General features: G+C 35.5%; 1 protein-coding gene across 1 annotated transcript in view; it reads right to left on the bottom strand.

Annotated features, from left to right (window-relative positions):
* MSH4 (mutS homolog 4) overlaps window positions 1–22993 on the bottom strand; it is an 85743-nt gene that overhangs the window by 48746 nt on the left and 14004 nt on the right. The window contains exons 3-8 of the mRNA XM_018045570.1: window positions 16760–16920; window positions 15356–15466; window positions 12412–12527; window positions 11325–11498; window positions 6000–6172; window positions 1592–1659 (exon numbers count right to left, since the gene is read on the bottom strand). Of these exons, the coding sequence (XP_017901059.1) occupies window positions 1592–1659; window positions 6000–6172; window positions 11325–11498; window positions 12412–12527; window positions 15356–15466; window positions 16760–16920 (803 nt within the window). The remainder of the gene's footprint in view (window positions 1–1591; window positions 1660–5999; window positions 6173–11324; window positions 11499–12411; window positions 12528–15355; window positions 15467–16759; window positions 16921–22993) is intronic.

The raw sequence follows: 22993 nt of genomic DNA, 5'->3' as shown, positions 1-22993 counted from the left end.
ATTTTTGCTTTTGTTGCCACTACTTTATGCTCCTTATACCACATGAGAAGTGATGTAATATTATTTGAAGGTAGACTGAATTCAGCTAAAGATGTATTCTATAAACCTGAAAGCAACCATTAAAATAAAAAAACAATGAACTTATCCAATAAATCAACAGAGGAGTAAAATGGGATCATAAAAATATCCATTTAAACCAAAAGAAGGCAGAAGAAAAGGAAAAGAGAATATAGGTGAGATAAATGTAAAAAAGTACCATAATGGCAGATTTAAATTGTAACATACCAAAAATCTCATTAAGTACAAATGAAATAAACACCCTAATTAAAAGTTCATTCCAGAAGAAACAGGTAACCTGAATAGCATCATATCTATTTAAGAAATTGAATTCATACTCAAGAATCTCCCTACAAAGAATAATTCCAAGTTTTAACAGCTTTACTTGTGAATTCCACCAAACATTTAAGGAAGAAATATTAACACCAGTTATACACAAACACTATCAGAAACTGAAGTGGAAGGAATGCCTCTAACCTCATTGTATGGTATTGATTAATTTTGTTTCAGATTTCAGTTGTTCTAGGTTACCTCTCACTTGCATATATTGAATTTTAAAGTGTTTCAATTATTTAAGGAAATTCCCAATTCTCCTCCTGTCCAACAGCCAAAACTTTTCCATATAATGATGTTTTTATTATAAATGAACCTTAAGAGTATTTCCTCTACCATATGAAAAGGCTTCCTAAATATAGATAAGCCTTCAATGGATTTGCAAAGTAATCAAATTTCAAATAAAATTCTACTGATACAGGACTTCTTTCCTTTGTAAGCACATAAGCAAAAATATGCAGGTGATCCTTGAACAGCACAGGTTTGAACAGTGCAGGTCCACTCATAGTGGATTTTATTCAATACATAAGAGTACAACACAATCCAATTGGCTGAATCTGCAGATGGAGACTCCTTGGATGCAGAAGGCTGACCGTAAAGTTACATGCTGGTTTTCGATTGCACTGGGGATGGGGAAGAGGGTGCCCTAACCCCCATACTGTTCAAGGGTTAACTGTAAATGTGTTTGATTAAAGTAAATATTTCTAAATTAACTTTAAAGAGAAATGGAAACCATCTATTATTTTCTTTACAGACTGTGCCTGTAGGTACTAAATATTTAAATTTGTAAAAATCCAAAGCCTTGTTTCATATCTAAAGGTTAAGCATACTTGAAAACTAACTAATCAAACTTCACATAATGATCATCTTTTAAAGGACCTTGGAACTAACATAATTTTTATCTAGTTTATTAAGCAAATGTTTTGTAATCCAAGGGTTTTGAAAACTATGTCCAAACTCTTTAAATAAATATTTGATAAATGAAATATGTCAATTCCTCAATTAATAAACTTAATTTTAAGCATATCATATATGAAAACACATTGAGGAGAAAAGCTTCCTTTAAAGGCATAAAAATATTTCAGATAGTAATGACAGAGTACTTTTCCAAAAGACTTTCATATTTTCTAATTGTTACATCATATTAAGGCAAGTTATATCACATAATATATAATAAAATAACATGTATACATTAACATACCGTGTCTTGCTTTGGAATTTGAACTAAAACAGAAAGAAGTTGCTCTGTATCAAGAAATCTTGCTATAACTGAAACAAACAGAAAATATGCAGTTAAACTTTATGTTACAGTTTAAAATATAGAGTATATAAAGTATTATCCCCAAATAATAATATAGCACAGTTTTACCTGCAAATACCACTTGTTTTAATTGTCTTCATCTATTTTACATTTATCAGAGATAAAATAATAAATTCTAGTGTTCTTTTCTTAACTTTGATTACTCAGAATTTGTCTTCAAATTTTGACACTGTTGATCACCCCTTCTTTCTTGAAACTCTACTTCTCTGACTTAAATATGTTGCTTATCATAATTTTCTTCCCACTTTTTTGATCTCTAACTTTTCTTCATGATACTTAAAAGGTAAGAATAAAAGTCTAAAAGCATCGGTCAACCACTAACCATGTAACTTTCCAGGAGTTATCTAACTTCTCTGAACTTTAGCTGTTCTCATCTTTTAAAAGATGAGATGGTTCATCAAAAAAATAAACACAGAACTACCATATGATCTAGCACCAGGGTATATATCCAGAGAAAACAAAAATACTAATTCAAAAAGATATAAGTACCCCTATGTTCACAGCAGCATTATTCATAATTGCCAAGATATGGTACCTAAATGTCCATCAAGAAACAGTGAATAAAGAAGTTGTGATACACACACACACATATATGTATACATGTATGCATACACAATGGAATACTACTTAACCATAAAAAAACAGTAAAATTCTGTCATTTGTGAAAACATGAATGGATCTAGAGGGTATTACACTTAGTGAAATAAATCAAGCAGAGAAAGACAAAAAAATATATGTGGAATCTAAAAACTAAAACAAATGAGAAAATATAACAAAACAGAAATAGACTCACAGATACAAAGAACCAACTAGTGGTTACCAATGGGGAGAAAGCATGGAGGAGGGAAAAGAGATGGATGAGGGATTAAGAGGTACAAACTACTATGTATAAAATAAGTAAGCTATAAAGCATATGTTATACAGCATAGTGAATATAGCCATAAATTTGTGATAACTTTAAACAGAGTATAATCTTATGAAAATTTTGAATCATTATGTTGTACATCTGACACTAATATTGTAAATCAACCATATCCCTGTGAAAATAAATTAAATTTAGAGACTTCCCTGGCAGTCCAGTGGTTAAGACTCCATACTTCCAATGCAGGGAGTACAGGTTCAATCCCTGGTTGGGGAACTAAAATCATGCATACCACAAAATTTAATTAACTACTTAAATATTCTAAAGTTTTTAAAGCAGAACATGAGACATGATATGTTCAAGTAACTAAAAGAAGTTTAATTATACTAGAAGAAGGAAGAATGAAAAGTGACAAGTAACAAGAGGTGCTGTGGGAAACGAGAAAGAAAGCCATACAGAAGAGTTTGGGTTTTATCCTAAAAGCATTAGAAGAGATTGAAAGATTTTAAGCAAGTGGGTATGTGGTAGCCCTGCAAAGATTTCCCCATTCTAATCCCTGGAACCTTTGTATATGTTATCTGGTAGCAGGGACTTTGAAGATGAGATGAAGTTTAAGCTTCTTGAAATGGAGAGATTATTCTGGATTATTTGTTAGCCCCAAATCAATCAATCACAAGAGTCCTTCTAAGAGAGAGGCAGGAGGATAGGTCAAAAAGAGAAGATATAAGGACAAAAGCAGAAGCTAGAAAATAGAGAAGAAACTGTTCTCCTGGCTTTGAAGACGGAGGAAGAACCATGAGTTAAGGAATGTAGAAGGCCTCTAGAAACTGTAAAAGGCAAGGGAACAATTTTGTCCCAGAGCCTCCAGAAGAAAAATGAACCCACTAAAACATTGACTTCAGTCCAGTAAAACTGATTTATGACTTTAAGAATTGTAAGATAATCAATTCATGCCGTTTTAAGCCTCAAAATTTGTGGTAATTTGTTACATCAACAGGGAGAAACTAATAAAGAGTAATATGTTCACACATATTTTCAAAAGATTACTCAGGCTCCAATATAGAGAAGAGACTATAAAGAACAAGGCTGGAGGACAAGGCCAAATAGAAGGCTGCAGAAATAACTCAGATTATAGATAAATGATACCCTGGGCTGGAGCAGCAGCACTGGGAATAGAAGCTAATACCTTTAAGATATATATAGAAAAGAGACTTTATAGAATTTGATGATTAATTTCAGAGAAGGTAAGTGTCAAGAATGACTTTCAGTTGGTCATCTGGTTTGGTTAAGAGCTTGGATGTAGAGCTATTCTTTGAAATCAGAAGGGATTGATTTAGAAGCAAAAATGGCACAATCTGGATACATTAAATCTGAGGTGATTAAGAAAGATCTAATAAGTGTTCAGTAGGCAATAAGATACATGGGGCTGAAGTTCTGTAAATATATCCGGGCATGAAATGTAAATTTGGAAGTTACAGGTATGTGAATGATAATTATAAGACCAAGAAGATGGGTAAATCATATAATAAGAAAATACAGAGTAAAAAGGCAACCTAAGACATAGTTTTGAAGCACCACAGCATTCAGGGAATGAGCAAAGGAAAACGAGCCTAAAAAGAAGACTCAGAATTCTTTTTCTCTTCCATTTGAAAGGAAGGAATCTGGGGTTTTCACTCTGTTACCTGATCAATGACAGAACTTTCTAAAGACATTCCAAGACAGTCTACAGTCCTGCAGTCTATTTATAAATTATAAAAATAATATTACAAGGGAGATGGACAGTCAGAGATTTTTTAAAGAAGTGAGCGACAAAGCTTAAAAAAAAAAAAAGGAAACTCCAAAGAAGTAGGAGGAAAATCAAATTGTATAATCACAGAAGCAAAAGGTAGTAATTTAATAAGGAGAGATTTTGGCAGTACCAGAGAAGTTGGATTTCAAATAGAACTGTGTGTGTGTTAGTCGCTCAGTCATATCTGACTCTTTGCAACACCATGGATTGTAGCCTGCCAGGTTCCCCCGTCCACAGGATTCTCCAGGCAAGAATACTGGAGTGAGTTGCCATGCCCTTCTCTAGGGGATCTTCCTGACCCAAGGATAGAACCCAGGTCTCCCACATTCCAGGCAGATTCCTTACCATTTGAGCTACCTGGGAAGCCCCAAATAGAACTAATATGTGCCCATTAAATTGAACAACAATGAAAATGTCTTAGGCTTGGTTCTCCACAAAGAGACTCTGAAATGAGGATTTATATGTAAGTAATAGATTAAGAATTTGCTTCCATGAGAAACCAATAGAGAAGAGAAGGACAGGAAAGGGGAAAAAAGCCAAGCAAAAGCATAATTTCAGGCAAAATTCTATGCCTGAAGTTACTGAGGATAACTTCAGTTCATGCCATAGAAGAACTTCTGGACTTTAAGTTACATTCATGGTTATTGCCAAAACAGTGTGAGGCAGTTAGGCTTTCATATTCCCACACTATTCAGTCATTTAAGGGCCCACAAGGCATATTTGACCCTCTCTGCTTAGAGCACAGCCCTCTAATAGCCTGAGGGTAGACCTCTAAAGTGAGTCCAGGTGCCGGCCATTAGAAGCAAAAGCACACAGAACAGGGAAAAGGGGCCCAGAGAAAATTGAGAGAGACCCAAGAGGATATGGATAGAAAACCAACAATGTCTGCTATACCGACCCTGACAAGAGCAGTCTCAGCACAGTAGTGGGCACAGAAAGAAGACTGATTGAAATGGGGTGATGAGGAGAAGACAGTATGTGCATAAAATTTGTTTTTCAACAGGTGATGAATGGTAGAATAGAGATAAGATGTTGCTGTAAACCACAAGGGTGACCAGTTAATAAAAAGCCTTTTCACACTTTTTCCAAAGCCTCACAAAATACATAGGAATACACAGAAAAAGATGAATATATTCAGCAACACTGGAAATGCAGTCACAGTCAGTATAATGTCAGAATTTTGAAGAAATTATACTAATTAAAAGATATTTAGAATTGGATTGAAGAAACCTAAAGACTGTAAATGCTTTCTAGATTTTCATGTACTACTTCAGTTTAGACCACCAGAACAACAGTGGGGATATAGAAGACAGATCAAGCAGCTGAAGTCCAGGAACTAGACTCGGATCAGTGCAGATAAACTGCCCTTCCACTTACAGATTTAAGAAAAAAATCACACTACCATGCCAGTGAACAGGTGCCAAGGGCAATTCTCTTACCTCATGAGTTGGACTGCATTCCCACAAAAGAAATTTAGTAATCCCAAATTCTGGTATCTGAATGTGACATTACTTGGAAACTAGATATCAAATTAAGATAATATTATTAGGATGAGCCTTAATCCAACAGGACTGGTATCATTTTAGGAAGACATGTATTTTTAATAATTTGCGATTGTAAAAACAGACGATGTTTACCTGACTGAAGTCCAAAAAAGAGTTCCTCATCTTGAAGCAGTTCCTGAACACAATCTAATCTCATGCTAATTGTTTCAACATCAACTAGAGGTTCTAATATATTAGAACGAAGTCTTCTACTTCCTCCAGGAGTCTTAGTATAATTTAGAACACCAAAGAGCGTGTGATTATTCCTTTAAAAGCACAAGTTAGGAAAATTTCATTAAGTATACAAAGGAGAAACCAATAAAACTGTAATTTAACTTTTTAAAATTTATTTAATTACTTTACAATATTGTGGTTTTTGCCATACATCAACATGGATCAGTCATGGGTGTACATGTGTCCCACCATCCTGAACCCCACTGCCACTTTCCTCCCTACCCCACCCCTCTGGGTTGTCCCAGAGCACCAGCTTTGGGTACCCTGCTTCATGCATTGAATTTTCACTGGTCATCTATTTTACATATGGTAATATAAATGTTTCAGTGCTATGCTCTCATATTGTCCCACCCTTGCCTTCTCCCACATAGTTTTAAAATAATCCTATAATCTACAATAGTGATTCTCAAACTTTCATATTCATACAAATCACATGAGGATTCTGATTCAGTCTGGGATGAGGCCTGATAATCTACATTTTAAACAAACTCTCAAGTATGCTGTCAGTCAGTGAAGCACACTTTGATTAACAAGGATCTACACCATCTTCTTGCATTAGTGAATGACTTCTTTTCATAGACCAGTTACAATACTCAGATTAATATAAAATGTTCTAGTCCATGGCATTCTATCAATAATAACAAGATATCAATAATACATACTTAAGGGGGAAGAGAACTTTACACTGATAAAACATGTATTTAACATAATCACTCTGTTCTAATTTATGAAGTTAGAGAATTATAAAAGAGAAAGAAGGAAAAGAATATCAGGTACAGAAACTATTACAAACAGGATTATACAGAAAATGACAAGAAGGGTTGCTTTAGTTAGGTTGGTTGAGAAAGACCTGTATTTATATCTGACAGTTGAATTAAGACATCCATACCAAGATGATGATGAGATGGGAATAATTATGACAATGATGGTGAGAATAGCTAACATACTGAACACAAAGTATATGCCAGGCCTTATTCTAAGAAATGTACGTATATTATTTAATTCTAATAACCATGGTATGAGCTAGATGCTATTATTAACCACATTTTATAAGGGAAGAAACTGAAACACAAAGAAATTAAGTAATCTGCCTGAGGTTTCCAAATAAGTGAACAGCAATAATAAAAGAGTTACCAGTTTAAAGGGGCAAAACAGAACAGCAATTTAAGCCCAGGTAGTCTTCCCGGTGGGGAAGGAAATGGTAACCCACTCCAATATTCTTGCCAGGAGAATCCCGTGAACAGAAGAGCCTGGCAGGCTACAGTCCATGTGGCCCCAAGAATCAGACACGATTTAGCAACGAAACCACCACCAGTCTTCCTGGCTCTAGAACCAGAAAGATCAAGGTTGGTGGAGCACTGCAAAGTAAGAATTAAGGGAAATGAATGAAGAAGTTGAAAGAAATCAGAACATAGAAGTCCTTGTAGGCCATGGTAAAGAGTCTGAATTACATTCTAAAGGTAAGAGGAGCACTGGAAGACTTTTAAGCATTAAAGTTTCAAGATGTAATTTCTGGTTTAAAAAATCACTTTCTGGCCAATAGGTTGAGAATAGACTAATTGTGGGGAGAGGAAGAAGACAGAGAGACAAGTTAGGGGTATTATACTATATAGTAGTCCAGGCTAAAATGATGGAGGTATGGATTAGAGTTGTGGGGGCTTCCCTGGTGGCTCAGCAGGTAAACAATCCACCTGCAATGTAGGAGACACGGGAGACGCAGCTTCAGTCCCTAGGTTGGGAAGATAACCTGGAGGAGGAAAGGAAAACCCACTCCAGTGTTCTTGCCTGAAAAATCCCATGAACAGAGGAGCCTGGCAGGCTGCAGTCCAAAGGGTCACAAAGAGTCAGACACAACTGAGCAACTGAGCAGTAAAAGTATGGCGTTAAGTTTGTGGACTTGGAAATGAGAAGACCCAGAATATGAACGTACTCCAAAGGCTGAGTCAAGAGTATTTACTGACATATTGAATTGGGGTTAAGAGAAGAAAGGAAATAAAAATGATTTAAGCTACCAGACTATCAAATTTTTGGTATATCAACTTAAACATATTTTTAAGAAATTACTCAAATCAAGCCCTGGCTGGGAGTCGGGAGAAGGTTATCATAGGTAAGTCACAGGTACAATTTTGAGGAACAAATTCCTGTTCTTTCACAGGAACAAAAGAAGTAGGGAGCACACCTAAACCTGCCATTTGCTATAGAAATCAATGATGGAAACTATACTGAACAAGTGACAAGTCCATAGAAGCATTAGAGCTATTCAGATAGTTCAGTAGGTAGCATGCTCATCTTTCAACCTAATATTCAGGCAAAAGACCTCAATTTCTCCCCTCAACTACAATATGAACTCTTGGAGGTCAAATATCCTATCATTTAATATATAGCAGAAACTCAAGCAATGTTTGATGATGACAATAGTCAAACAATGATTAACTATGAAATGTGACAAAGTAAAACTGAGTATAAAACTCTTTGTAATAATTACCAGCCTTAGTTATTGACTGTCTATGTTACCCTATGTTATTTTAACTTAGAAAGTCAACCAACAACAGAGTAGTTTATCCAGATATTATTTTATCTTTCTCCAGGCAACAGAAAAAATATTACTTATTCATTAAGCTGGAAAGAAATAACTACTATTAATTACATTCTCCTTTAAAAAGTTATAATTTTAGATCACCATTATCCAGTGAAACTGCAAAGGTGCAGAGGTCACTACACAGATGGATGACAAAAAGTAGTATAGACAGTAATATTCCTACTTTACTAAAAGTAGTACCAACAGTACCTAGATAGATCTAAACTGTTCTTGATGACTAAAGTAAATAATAAACAAAATTAGATATGTCTGGAGATTTCATATAGTGGAAAGTAAAGTCAAGATAAGAACGCACAAAGCAACAGAAATATTTAAACACTGCAGCTCTGAAACTGGCACAAGCACCTTAAGGCTTCAATTGTCTAAAGCACTCTTTATTCTATTCAATATTCTTAATACTAAAATTTGTATTTAAGTTTATACCTTTCATTGATATCTGAGGTTATCGATATATTAATTACTGAAAGCTGAGATTTTACTCCAAGCTTACTTACTCCCAACCTGCACTTTACCAAACTAAATAGCTTAAGTTTCCTTGCACGTACCATATTACTATATTGAAAATCATGCTTTCAAAACCTTTTTATTCACTGTCTTACTACTTTTTTTACTCTTTAATCTGGATAACTTCTATCTATATTTCAAAACTCATGTTAGGGCTAAAAAAAAAAATGTCAAGGTATTAGCCCCTCTAGAAAACCGTTTCTATAATAATTCTTTTACTCCTTAACTAAGCCAAATTAACGTTCTCTCTCTGCTATGATCTCATTATTTTTTATGCAAATTTTCATCACCATACAGTCGACCCTTTCTATAGGCAGTTGACTCCAAGACCTCTAATGGATACCAGAATCCATGGATACTTAAGTCCTTTATATAAAATGGCCTACTACAGTGGGCCCTCCATATCCACAAGTTCCATATCTGTGAATTCAACCAACTGTGGATCCCTCGGCTACAGAAGGCCTGATGTACTTAGTACATGTTAATGACCTATGATACTACAGTCTCCTCCTCCAGACTATAATTCCTCAAGGAGATAAACCATGACTCACTAATTCTTTGTACCAAACTGAACCCATATTAAACGATGTAGTTTATCCCTACTATAAACACTACCACAGGTTGATTACATTCTCTTCTAATGACATTTTTATTCTAGTTTAGGTACCTCAACCATCACGAACTCATAAAAACCTCATGTTTACAGTGTGTATGTGCATGTGCATGGACAACACACACATATGCACAAACACATGAGCAATCTCCCATTCTCCCTTTCATTCATGTTTACCATCAATATTCATCTAACTGGAGCTAATAATAAACCAATAAAACCACAATCTAGTCATACACAAAGACCATTTTTATCATTTTCAACTACTTCACCTTCTCAAATGATTATGCAGCCCCTTGAATTTCCTGTATTTAATGCTGCGATTCATGCGGTCGCAGAGTCGGACACGACTGAGCAACTGAACTGAACTGAATGCTTTTACAACTGGTTATTTCAGCATTGCAGTATTCTGCACACAATAACTTCTTTTTTGTTATGGGAAAAACATACAAAACACAAATTTTACCATTTTAACCATATTACGCTCACTTTTCAGTGCCATTAGGTATACCTGCAATAATGTGCAACCATTACCACCATTCGTTTCCAGAGCTTTCTCACCATCCCAAACATAAACTCTGAATCCTTAAATAACTCTCTCATTCCCCAGTTCCCCCAGCCCTTGATAACCTGTCTACTTTCTGTTGCCATAAATTTGCCAATTCTAGGTACTTCACCTTTTGAGTCTAGCGTATTTCACTTAACACAATGTTTTCAAGGTTCATACATCTTGAGGCAGAATTTCATTCCTTTTTAAAGCTGAATGATATTCCATTATATGTATACATCTTATTTGTATACACTTTATTAGTCACTGGTTGATGGACATTTGGTTTGTTTCCACATTTTGGCTACTGTGAATAATGCTGCTATGAACACTTGTGTGCAAGTATCTGTTTGAATCTCCACTCTCAGTTCTTCTGGGTATATACCAAGAAGCAGAATTTCTGGATCATATGGTAATGCCAAATTTAGCTTTTTGAGGAACCACCACATGGTTTCTCAAAGTGACTGCACCATTTTATATCCCTACCATAAATGGATTAGGATTCTAATTTCTCCATCCTTCCCAATTCTTTTCTTCCATTTATTTAATAATAACTATACTAACAGTATGAAGTGATAACTGTGTTTTTGATATGTATTTCCCTAACAACTAGTGATGTTGAGCTCTTGCTTATTATATCTCTGTATATCTTCTTTGGAGAAACGTCTGTTCAAGTCTTCTGCTTAATTTTGAAATGATTGTCAGCTTGTTTTTTTTCTTATTTAGTAAAAATATCTTTTTAAAACTTGATTTTGGTGAAAACATTTGAGCAGTTCAGCAACAATGGTATAAATATTAAAAATGTTTATTTTCAATATTTCTCCACCAAACAACTTTAAAAAATATAAAGTAACTATTCATAGAAAAATATGACAATAAAATATACTGATATATTTCCTAATAAAAAATGGATAATCTTACCTAGAGTCTTGATTATTAATTAGTAATTCAAGGTTTTGGGCTGATGATGCATCTATCATGGCTGTCTGTTCACTACCCTGGAAACAAATCTTTAGCGATTTTGGTGCGTAAACTGAATTTTGAATAAATTCAACATATTTTAATAAAGCTGCAACAGCTGCAAGGCAGTAATATCTGTAAGGTAACCGATGATACATCACTATAAATCTCTGCAATAAAAGTATTGCTATAAAGGAAAACATTTATTTTACTTTTAATAGCAAAATTATAAATATTTGCATAGCATTGCCTAAATTCAAAGGGAAAAAGCACTCCAAGTGTTCCTCACTTTTGATGACTAGTTAAATTACCTCTAAAGCATAAAAGTTGATAAAAACAGACAATTTTCTGAAGTCTGAGACTTAAAGAATAAAGTTATAAAGAATAAAAACTGGATTGCCAGTAAGTCACGTTAGAATTCAACATTCAATGGTGCCATTCTAAGTACATATTCAAATAATATTGAGAAAGTCTGAGGGTTTAAAAGATACAGTCAGGAGACCATAATGTATAGGAATGTACCTCATTCTTATATACATCCTATACTGTATAGGATCTTGGTGAGAAAAGTCATCATGATTAACTTAGTGAACAAATAATCCTACCTGGCTCAAAGAAAGTGTCTGTTCAGCAAGTTCTAAAAAATATCTATTCCAAAAGTATCATTTCCTGTCTCATTTCGAAGGGGTAAAGGTGTGAAGTAACAGGAACACAGCTTTACCTGTGTTTCACTTCTGTGCCCTCACATTTCTAGTAGCTCTGGCTACTTAAGCTTTTCATCTCAAAATAAAGTGAGCAGCAATAATTAGGGCAATAGATTATGACTAATTTGGAGAAATTCTATATAAATTAAGTCAGCAAGATCTGCCCTGTGTATAAATTTCAGTTAATTACTTTACTATTCAGTAATTACTGAGTGTGTTTTATGAAACTTTTCTTGGCATTTTTCTCGGTGGTAGGTATATAGCAAAGAACAAAACAGACAAAAGACCTTTCCCTCCTGGAATACACACTAGGGACTTACTACTTCCCCCAAATCTTAACTTACTTGGACTGAACCTCCATTAGGACAGTGTTGAATTCTGCTATGCATAACTGTTCAATGTATTCTAGTCCTTTTGTTTCATTGAAGTATTTCCTTTGGATAGTAGTGAAATTAACATTCTGAAAAGAATTTTTAATTTCAAAATAAATTTTAAGTTTCATGCACTTGCCCAAAACTGCTTTCTTAAACACATGCTCATACATGGGTAGGTAGCTTAAAATATTGTGCAAAACTTATTTTTCATTATTTATTATTTTCTAGAGTTAAGTAAGTTTTTCTAGTTATTTGCTAAGTGAATTTGAGTAGTCTGTAGCTCTTATTAATCTATACTCACATGAAATTTAAGTACAATAATAAAAAAATGAGTCTCTGACTTCTACTAACTTTATTCTACAGCAACAACAAAGGTTTTACATTCAGCATCATATTGGGCTTCCTTGGTGGCTCAGCTGGTAAAGAATCCACCTGCAGTATAGGAAACCTGGGTTCGATCCCTGGGCTGGGAAGATCCCCTGGAGAAGGGAAAGGCTACCCATTTCAGTATCCTGGCCTGGAGAATTCCATGGACTATGTAAACCATGGGGTCACAAAAAGTCAGACACGACTGAGTGACTTTCACTTTCAATATATTATCATAATTGAGAGAGGGTAAATATTATAATATACTAGTTGGGAAAGCAAAAAATACCAATTCCAGATATCAAATCTATGAAATATTATCTACATGAGGTGAATTTAATTTATAGAATAAAGAAAGGGAGATAATGGAAGTTTTTTAAAAAGAGCAAAATTTAAAAAAGCATGCAGTCACAAAATAAAAGGTCTCCTTATTTTGAATAAAAGTATTAGGTTAAAAAGGCAGTATATTAGCAATGGACTCTGAAAGAGTTATAAGACTGAAAAAATAAAGTCACAAGCAGGTATGGAATTTGATAGGTCTCAAGACTATTTGAACAGTTATCTCATTTAATCTTCCCAATATAACTCTATGACATAAGTCATATTTATCTACAATTTTCCTCTAAGTTAAATTCTGAGAAGCCAAGCAACTTTTCTAATATCAAAGAATTGACATATGCCAGAGCTCAGACTTGAATTTAGATTTCTTTGACTACAAAGTCCATGTTTCTTCCATTTCATACTGCTTATTTAATTGAGGTCCTTTTATAAGTGTGATAACAATGTTAACAACAATAATAACATTGTTTTTTTTCCCCTCTGCTTATGTTTCTTTCATACAAAATATTGAGGTGGCCAAAAAGTTCATTTTTCATGTTATAGAAAAACCTGACCAAACATTTTGGCCAACTCAGTATTTCTATAGGACTTCCCAGGTGGTTCAGTGGTAAAGAATCTGCCTGTCAATGCAGGACATGCAGGAGACACATGTTCAACCCCTGGATCAGGAAGATACCCTGGAGAAGAAATTGGCAACACACTCCAGTATTCTTGCCTGGGAAATCCCATAGACAGAGGGGCCTGGCAGGCAATGGTCACAAGCTCGCAAAGAGCTGGACAAGACTTAGTGACTAAGCACGCATGCAATACTTCTATGGCTCTCTCACTCTCACTCCTTTCAAGACTTTACCCAAATGAAACCTCACCAATGAGACCATTTCTGATTACCCCATATAAAATACCAGTTCTCTAGGAGATAGATACTATTATTGTCCTTATTTTACTGACAAATAAAAACTGAAGTTTAAAGAGGTTGGATGGCATCACCAACTCAATGGACATGGGTTTGGGTGAACTCTGGGAGTTGGTGATGGACAGGGAGGCCTGGCATGCTGCGGTTCATGGGGTCACAAAGAGTCAGACTGACTGAGCAACTGAACCGAACTGAACTGAAAAATGTTGAGTAACTTAACTTGCACACAGTCATTTAGAATCAGAATTTGAAACCACAACTGTCTGGCTCATCTGTCCTTAAGCACTAGGCTATATCGCCTTACATCTCAAGGGTAGTAGATATATGTTGTTTTCACCTTCAGAGAATTCATCTATCCCACATTCTATGTTGCTCTGTCCATTTAGGGCTGTCAATTACAGTACTCTGTGCCCCAAAGCAAAAAGTCAATGACCAGGGATTAATCAATCATAGTGCTTCTACCCCCAGAAACAGAGATTAATATAACATGTGGGAGCATGAACAAAACAGTAACAGTTCAGGGTCCTTCTCTCGAATTCATATATGGACACTGGCTGCTAAGTCGCTTCAGTCATGTCCGACTCTGTGCGACCCCAGAGATGGCAGCCCACCAGGCTCCCCCGTCCCTGGGATTCTCCAGGCAAGAACACTGGAGTGGGTTGCCATTTCCTTCTCCAATACATGAAAGTGAAAAGTGAAAGTGAAGTCGCTCAGTCATGTCCGACTCCTAGCAACCCCATGGACTGCAACCTACCAGGCTGCTCCACCCATGGGATTTTCCAGGCAAGAGTATTGGAGTGCGGTGCCATTACCTTCAGGAAGAAGGTACTTTTCTGCCTCCTGTATACTCTGGAAAACCCCCGTATTACCTAAAACATTTTTCTTTTTCAAAGTATATCAAAAGTACCAAAGTAAATAAGTGAATTCTTCATCATCTTTATTACATGTATTCAGTTCAGTCACTCAGTTGTGTCTGATTCCTTGTGACCCCATTGATTGCAGCCCGCCAGGTGTCCCTGTCCATCACCAACTCCCAGAGCTTGCTCAAACTCATGTCCATCGAATCGGTGATGCAGTCCAACCATCTTATCCTCTGTTGTCCCCTTCTCCTCCTTCAATCTTTCCCACTACTAATTATATGTATTAGTAGTCCCTTAGCTTAGAACTTGTACTTAGTGAGTACTTTATGGTAAATATAAAGTTACTCAAATTATTGTTCTTTAATATATTAGAAAATGGATTTTTAAAAATACAAAGGTCTTGAATGTTACTAATGAGAATTAAAAAACCACTTACCTTGAAATTTTCTGTGATAAGAGTAAACAACTTGGTTGAATTCCCCACAACACAAGCAGTATTTGACATTATTATTTCCAAAGGTGATAAAATTTTAAGTTTAGTGATCACCTAAAATTGTTTGAATAAATAATCTCTTAAATGTAGGCTTAGGAGTTTCTAAAACCAAAAATGTTTCATATTTTTCTGAGAGATAAGTGCTTATAATTAATTCAGAGATACACAAAATTACAACTGTCCTAATTATATATTTTAGTTAATTTCTAATGATGCTATGTTAAACATACATTCTATAAAATTATAAATATATTATCATAAACATAGGCTGTATTTTGCTCATAATAGTTTATATCAGCTGTAAGCCCCCAAATAATTTGAACTTATCGAGTAGGCATTCCTTAAAAACAATTTTTTTTAATAAAATCATCTACTCGGTATTTTATTCATCTCCATGAAAAACATAAACATTCAATAGCTAACTATGTTGACTCAATCAGTATGGCCACACTGGTATAGCTTAGAAGCTGAAAGTACAGAAACACAGATGAGAAACATCCGTTTTATGACTGATGCTTTTCACAGTGTAAGGTAAATTTGAACTATCCTAGACACAAAAATTCTTAATATGTCAAACATTCCAGTTTTAAAAAAACCTTTTATCCTATCATTTTTAAATTGCAAAGAAATGTGAAATACCCAGATACATAGTACTAATATCATTTAGGTTGTTAAGTACATTTAAAAATTAATTATTAGGTGGAGAGAAGAAATCAACATACTAGGGAACCAAAAAGGGGAATGAGAGAAAGAAATAAAGAATAATAAAACATTAAAAATAACATAGTATTTAATATTTTTTCATAATAGAATTCAAGTCAAATAACTTTTTAGAATATAGAGATTAGGAATAGACTTCCCATACCTGACAAGTCACACAAATTCCCATGACAACAGACCAGTGGCCCAAATTAATGATGAGTGATAGAAAGTGAAGGCAAGAAGTTGAGGGACTAAATTAAAACTGATCTAAAACACTAGTCTCCCTTATTTCTAGAATATAAAATTAAAATACATTTCAGTGGAAACAACCCTTTGGAGATAGCATTATGACACATGCTATTTTTGGAATAAGTCCAGGAATTATTAGAAGATAGTAATTTTAGAAACAGTAATAGTAATTTGGAATATTCAAATAACAGAAAAACATGTTATTTCAGAACAAAAAATATTTAAAAATTAAAATCAGATGTAAAAAATGTTTATTTTAATTCAGAGTAACCTAGATTGGTGCAATAATGAATAACCATTATTCTAACAAAAAGTAAACTAATTAGGGAAGCACTGACTTGAAAAGCTTCAAAGTACCCTCTAGATGAACCATTTTCTAGGAGTATAAATACTTACCTTTGCATATGTTGTATTGTCCGCAAACTGAGATAATACAATTTGTGGGCTTTTTAAATCAATACTTGCCATTCCTATTTCACCTCTGGCAAGTCCTCTCCCTTCTACAACAGCTACAATAACTGAAGGAGAGTGTGCAGAAACTGCAGATGAGGATGTAGCTGTCAAAATTGTTGAAAGAAAATATATAAACATAACACTTTGTAGTTCTTTCTCATAAGATCTTAAAGCACCAAATCAATGGCAGAGTTTTAATACCAAAAAAATAAAATCTTATTTTCCTCATCAAAATAAAATCTTTCCATATCCAGACCAAATAAAAATGTTAATTCTCTATTTTGCCAAAACTTAACTTCACATTTAGAAATAATAAATTACATATTGTCTTATTTTACATTTTACTGGAATGAAATCATAAAGAAACACTAAATTTGGATAAGGAAACATTATCTTATTTTGTCATTTAAAAGCTATATGAATTTGAGTAAATTATTTCATAATAAGTAATCAAAAATCACAAAATACAATGTAACAACTGCCCTATCTGACTGAAGAGGTAGCTGAAAGGATCAAATGGGATAATATACACAAATGCATTTTATATAGTATAAATCATACAGCTATAAACTGTAGTAACTAGATATCTGTATAAGGTTGGATATTTTATTAATGTGCCAAGAATGTTCAAAGTTCTTTACTTGAATTAACTTTGTCACCATGATTCTATCAATTGTTGCTGTTCATTCGCTAAGTCATCTCCAACTCCTTGCAACCCCATGAACTGTGGCACACAGACTTCCCTATCCTTCACTATCTCCTGGAGTTTCCTCAAACTCATGTCCATTGAGTCAGTGATGCCATCCAACCATCTCATGTTCTGTTGCTCCCTTCTCCTCTTGCCCTGAATCTTTCCCACCATCAGTCTTTTCCAGTGAGTTGGGTTCTTCACATCAGGAGGCCAAAGTACTGGAACTTCAGCTTCGTTATCAGTACTTCCAGTTAATACTCAAGGTTGATTTCCTTTAGGTTGGACTGGATCTCCTTGCAGTCCAAGGGATTCTCAAGAGTCTTCTCCAGGACAATTTCAAAGCATCAGTTCTTTGGCGCTCACCCTTCCTTATGGTCTAATTCTCAAATCCATACATGACTACTGGAAAAACCACAGCTCTGACTGTATGGACCTTTGTTGGCAAAGTAATGTCTCTGCTTTCTAATTTGTTATCTAGGTTTGTCATAGCTTTTCTTCTAAGGAGCAAGGAATTTTGTGGCTGCAGTCACCATCCACAGTGATTTTGGAGCCCAAGAAAATAAAGTTTGTCACTGTTTCCACCTTTTCCCCATCTACTTGCCATGAAGTGATGGGACTGGATGCCATCTTAGTTTTTTAAATGTTGAGTCTCTAAGCCAGCTTTTCTCACTCTCCTCTTTCACACTCATCTAGAGGCTCTTTACTTCCTCTTCACTTTCAACCATTAGAGTGGTATCATCTGCATATCTAAGATTATTGATATTTCTCCTGGCCGTCTTGATTCCAGCTTGTGATTCATCCAGCCTGGCATTTCACATGATGTACTCAGATAGAAGTTAAGTAAGCAGGGTGACAATATACAGCCTTGACATACTCCTTTCCCAATTTTGAACCAGTGTTCAGTTCTAACTGTTGCTTCTTGACCTACATACAGATTTCTCAGCAGGCAAGTCATATGGTCTGTTATTTCCATCTCTTTAAGGATTTTCCACAGTTTGTTGTGATCTACACAGTCAAAGGCTTTCGTGTAGTCAATAAAGCAGAAGTAGATTTTTCTGGAATTCCGTTCTTTTTTCTATGATCCAACAGATATTGGCAATTTGATCTTTGGCTCCTTTGCCTTTTTAAATCCAGCATATACATCTGGAAGTTCTTGGTTCACTGCTGAATCCTAGCTTGAAGGATTTTGAGCATTATCTTGCTAGCATGTGAAATTAGTGCAACCTAATGATAATTTGAACATTGTTTGGCATTGCCCTTCTTTGGCACTGGAATGAAAACTGACATCATCCAGTCCTGTGGCTACTGCTGAGTTTTCTAAATTTGTTGACATACTGAGTGCAGCACTTTCCCAGAATCATTTTTTAGGATTTGAAATAGCTCAGCTGGAATTCCATCACCTCCACTAGCTTTGTTTATGTAGTGCCTCCTATGACCCATGGCTTCCCACTCCAGGATGTCTGGCTCCAGGTGAGTGACCACATCATCAAGGTTATCCGGGTGATTAAGACCTTTTTTGTATTTGATTCTATCAGTAGACATCATTAATTTCTCCATTTACTTCTAAGGAGATTGTACCTTGAATAGAACTGGTAGAATTTGTACACAGGTGGTCTGAATCCCAGACGTGGCACTCTTAACAACTATATGTATTACTGATTTTGAAATTTATGCCTCACAGACCATAAATATTCAGATAAGTAGTTTAACCTTTTTAAATTCCAAACGTTTTAAACAAAGTTGTTATAAGAATTCAATGTAATTCAGAACAGCTTTATAAAGCATATGAAATTATAAGGCATCCTGAAAGACGATGCTGTGAGAGTGCTGCACTCAATATGCCAGCAAATTGGGAAAACTCAGCAGTGGCCACAGGACTGGAAAAGGTCACTTTTCATTCTAATCCCAAAGAAAGGCAATGCCAAAGAATGCTCAAACTACTGCACAATTGCACTCATCTCACACGCTAGTAAATTAATGCTCAAAATTCTCCAAACCAGGCTTCAACAATACGTGAACCGTAAACTTTCAGATGTTCAAGCTGGTTTTAGAAAAGGCAGAGGAACCAGAGATCAAATTGCCAGCATTTGCTGGATCACCAAAAAAGCAAGAGAGTTCCAGAAAAACATCTATTTCTGCTTTACTGACTATGCAAAAGCCTTTGACTGTATGGATCACTATAAACTGTGCAAAATTCTGGAAGAGATGGCAATACCAGACCAACTAACCTGCCTCTTGAGAAACCTGTATGCAGGTCAGGAAGCAACAGTTAGAACTGGACATGGAACAACGACTGGTTCCAAATAGAAAAAGGAGTATGTCAAAGCTGTATATTGTCACCCTCCTTATTTAACTTCTATGCAGAGCACATCATGAAACACACTGGGCTGGAAGAAGCACAAGCTGGAATCAAGATTGCGGGGAGAAATATCAATCACCTCAGATATGCAGATGACACCACCCTTATGGCAGAAAGTGAAGAGGAACTAAAAAGCCTCTTGATGAAAGTGAAAGTGGAGAGTGAAAAAGTTGGCTTAAAGCTCAACATTCAGAAAAAGAAGATTATGACATCTGGTCCCATCACTTCATGGGAAACAGATGGGGAAACTTTGGAAACAGTGTCAGACTATTTTTTTGGGCTCCAAAATCACTGCAGATGGTGACTGAAGCCATGAAATTAAAAGACGCTTACTCCTTGGAAGGAAAGTTATGACCAACCTAGATAGCATATTGAAAAGCAGAGATATTACCTTGCCAACAAAGGTCCATTTAGTCAAAGCTATGGTTTTTCTGGTGGTCATGTATGGATGTGTAAGTTGGACTGTGAAGAAAGCTGAGTGCCGAAGAATTGATGCTTTTGAACTGTGGTGTTGGAGAAGACTCTTACGAGTTCCTTGGACTGCAAGGAGTTCCAACCAGTCTATCCTAAAGGAGACCAGTCCTGGGTGTTCATTGGAAGGACTGATGCTGAAGCTGAAACTCCAATACTTTAGCTACCTCATGAGAAGAGTTGACTCACTGGAAAAGACCCTGATGATGGGAGGGATTGAGGGCAGGAGGAGAAGGGGACAACAGAGGATGAGATGGCTGGATGGCATCACTGACTTGATGGGCATGAGTCTGAGTGAACTCCAAGAGTTGGTGATGGACAGGGAGGCCTGGCATGCTGCGATCCATGAGGTTGCAAAGAGTCAGACATGACTGAGTGACTGAACTGAACTGAACATATCTAAGGTTTTTTTTTAAAGAAGCAAAATTGTATTTTATTCCCTTTAAACCTTTCAATATAATTTTTTCCCCTCCTTTCCCTCCTTAATCTAGAATCCTTTTTCCTTTTCTATTCTTCTATTACAACACTTACAAAATTATTTACACATTTATGCTATCTTAGTCAGTAGTCGACTTAAGAGTTCATTTAAAAATCTATGTGTCTAAATCTCAGAACCTTTTTTGCCATGAAGGCTTTGTTATTCTTGGTGACTGAGTTTATATTAGATCTACAGAAGTCAGTTTAAGTTCTGCAATCAAATACGATCTTTTAATTTTTAATTGGAAACTATATATCAAGTTTCAGTACTTGGAAATTCAGTACACTCAGAAGACATCCCCCTTAAACTTTAAAAAAAAAAAAAAACATTTTCACTGTTATATCTCTGATATAAGTAATATTAAAATGAGCATCATAGTACATAAAGCTTTTTTCTGGGTCTCATGTTACTTCCCTAAATTGGCTCCTTAGAAGTCAAATTACTTCTGGATGGAACAAAGGAAAACTTTTAAAGGATGTCACATATATTGCCAAATTTCTTTTCATAATTGTACCCACTTTAATTCTATCAACTGTATATGAGAAAAACCAATCTTACTGAATCCTTACCATTACTAATCCCTGTAATGTATTGTTATTTTTGTTATTATTATTATCACCTGCTTTAATGAACTGAGGCTTAAATATTTATTTTTTAAATATTTATTTTTTAAAATTACTATCAAAATTGAACATCACTTAAAAATCCATTTGTTTTCTGTATTTTGAAATGCCTCTGCCAGTGTCATCATCTATGACCTCACAGAATGCCTTATCTACCATCAAGGCATTTCGTGCAGTATTGCATCTGATCAAGGAACTCACTTCATAGCAAAAGAAAAAATGTATCAACAGGCTACAGCCCACTGAATCAACTGTGTATACCACATAACCCATCACCCAGACATGCCTGGCTTAATCTAAAGGCAGAATAATTTACTGAAGACTCAATGCCAATTAGGAGGCAACACCCTGAAAAATGGGATTCTCTCTTACAGGATGCAGTTTATACTTGGAATCATAGATGCTATATTCCTCATAATTAGAATACACAGGTCCAAGAATCAATGTGAGAATGTAGGGATGGCTACTCTCTCTATTATGCCCCCCAACGCACCCAAAGAATTTCTGTATCCCATTCTGGCAACGTTGAGCTCTGTTGGTTTTGAGATCTTAGTCTCAATATGGTTATTGGCTCCAACAGGTAACTTAACAATGATTATACTGAACTGGAAGATGAAATTGCCACCTGTCCATTTTAGGCTCCTTATTTATGCTACTGAAACAGTAAGAAAAAAAGGGAGTTATCTATGAATGATGTGGCCGATCCTAATTGCCAAAGGGATATTATGCCGCTATACGCAAAGAAGGCAAAGTGGACTATGAATGGAACCCCAGGGACTTGCTAAGGCACCCCTTGAAAGTGAAAGTGAAGTCACTCAGTCATGTCTGACTCTTTGCGACCCCATGGACTGTTAGCCTACCAGGCTCCTCCATCCATGGGATTTTCCAGGCAAGAGTACTGGATTGGGTTGTTATTTCCTTCTCCAGGGATCTTCTCGACCCAGGGATCGAACCTGGGTCTCCTGCATTGTAGGCAGACACCCTACCATCTGAGCCACCAGGGAAGTCTTCATATTTCCAACAGTAAAGGTGAATGGAAAACTACAGCAAGCAAAAATGGCAGAATGACTAAGGACTCAGACCCTTCAGGAATGAAGGTCTGGGTCATTCCACCCTTACTGCTGCAAGTTAGGGAAATTCAGAATGGGTAGTGAAAGAAGAAAACCAAATATATCAACTATAACATCATGACCAATTACAGAAACAAAAACTGCAGTAGCTTTGGATATTATCTCTATGCTTTGTTATATGCATGTTCATTTGTACAAACTAACCATTTTTTCCCTCCCTTTTCATTTTTAAAAAGTTTATTCACAACTTAATGGAGGTTTAGTCTTTAAATAACAGAATATTCTGTGGGACCATGACTGAATTTGAGATAATTAATATGCAATGACTGTCGGAACTATGAATTTTCTCATTTTGGAAAAGAGTGAGAACTCTCTCACTTGTAAATACAGATGTACACATCCTGTTAGGTAGAAACATAAAGTCATTTTGTTGTTGTCAAAAAAATCCAGATGTGTGTAGAATGACATATACAGAAGCTCTATAC

The sequence above is a fragment of the Capra hircus genome, chromosome 3 (genome assembly GCF_001704415.2).
Source record: "Capra hircus breed San Clemente chromosome 3, ASM170441v1, whole genome shotgun sequence".
In the NCBI taxonomy this organism is placed as follows: domain Eukaryota; kingdom Metazoa; phylum Chordata; class Mammalia; order Artiodactyla; family Bovidae; genus Capra; species Capra hircus.
This window is presented reverse-complemented; position numbering and strand designations above follow the sequence as displayed.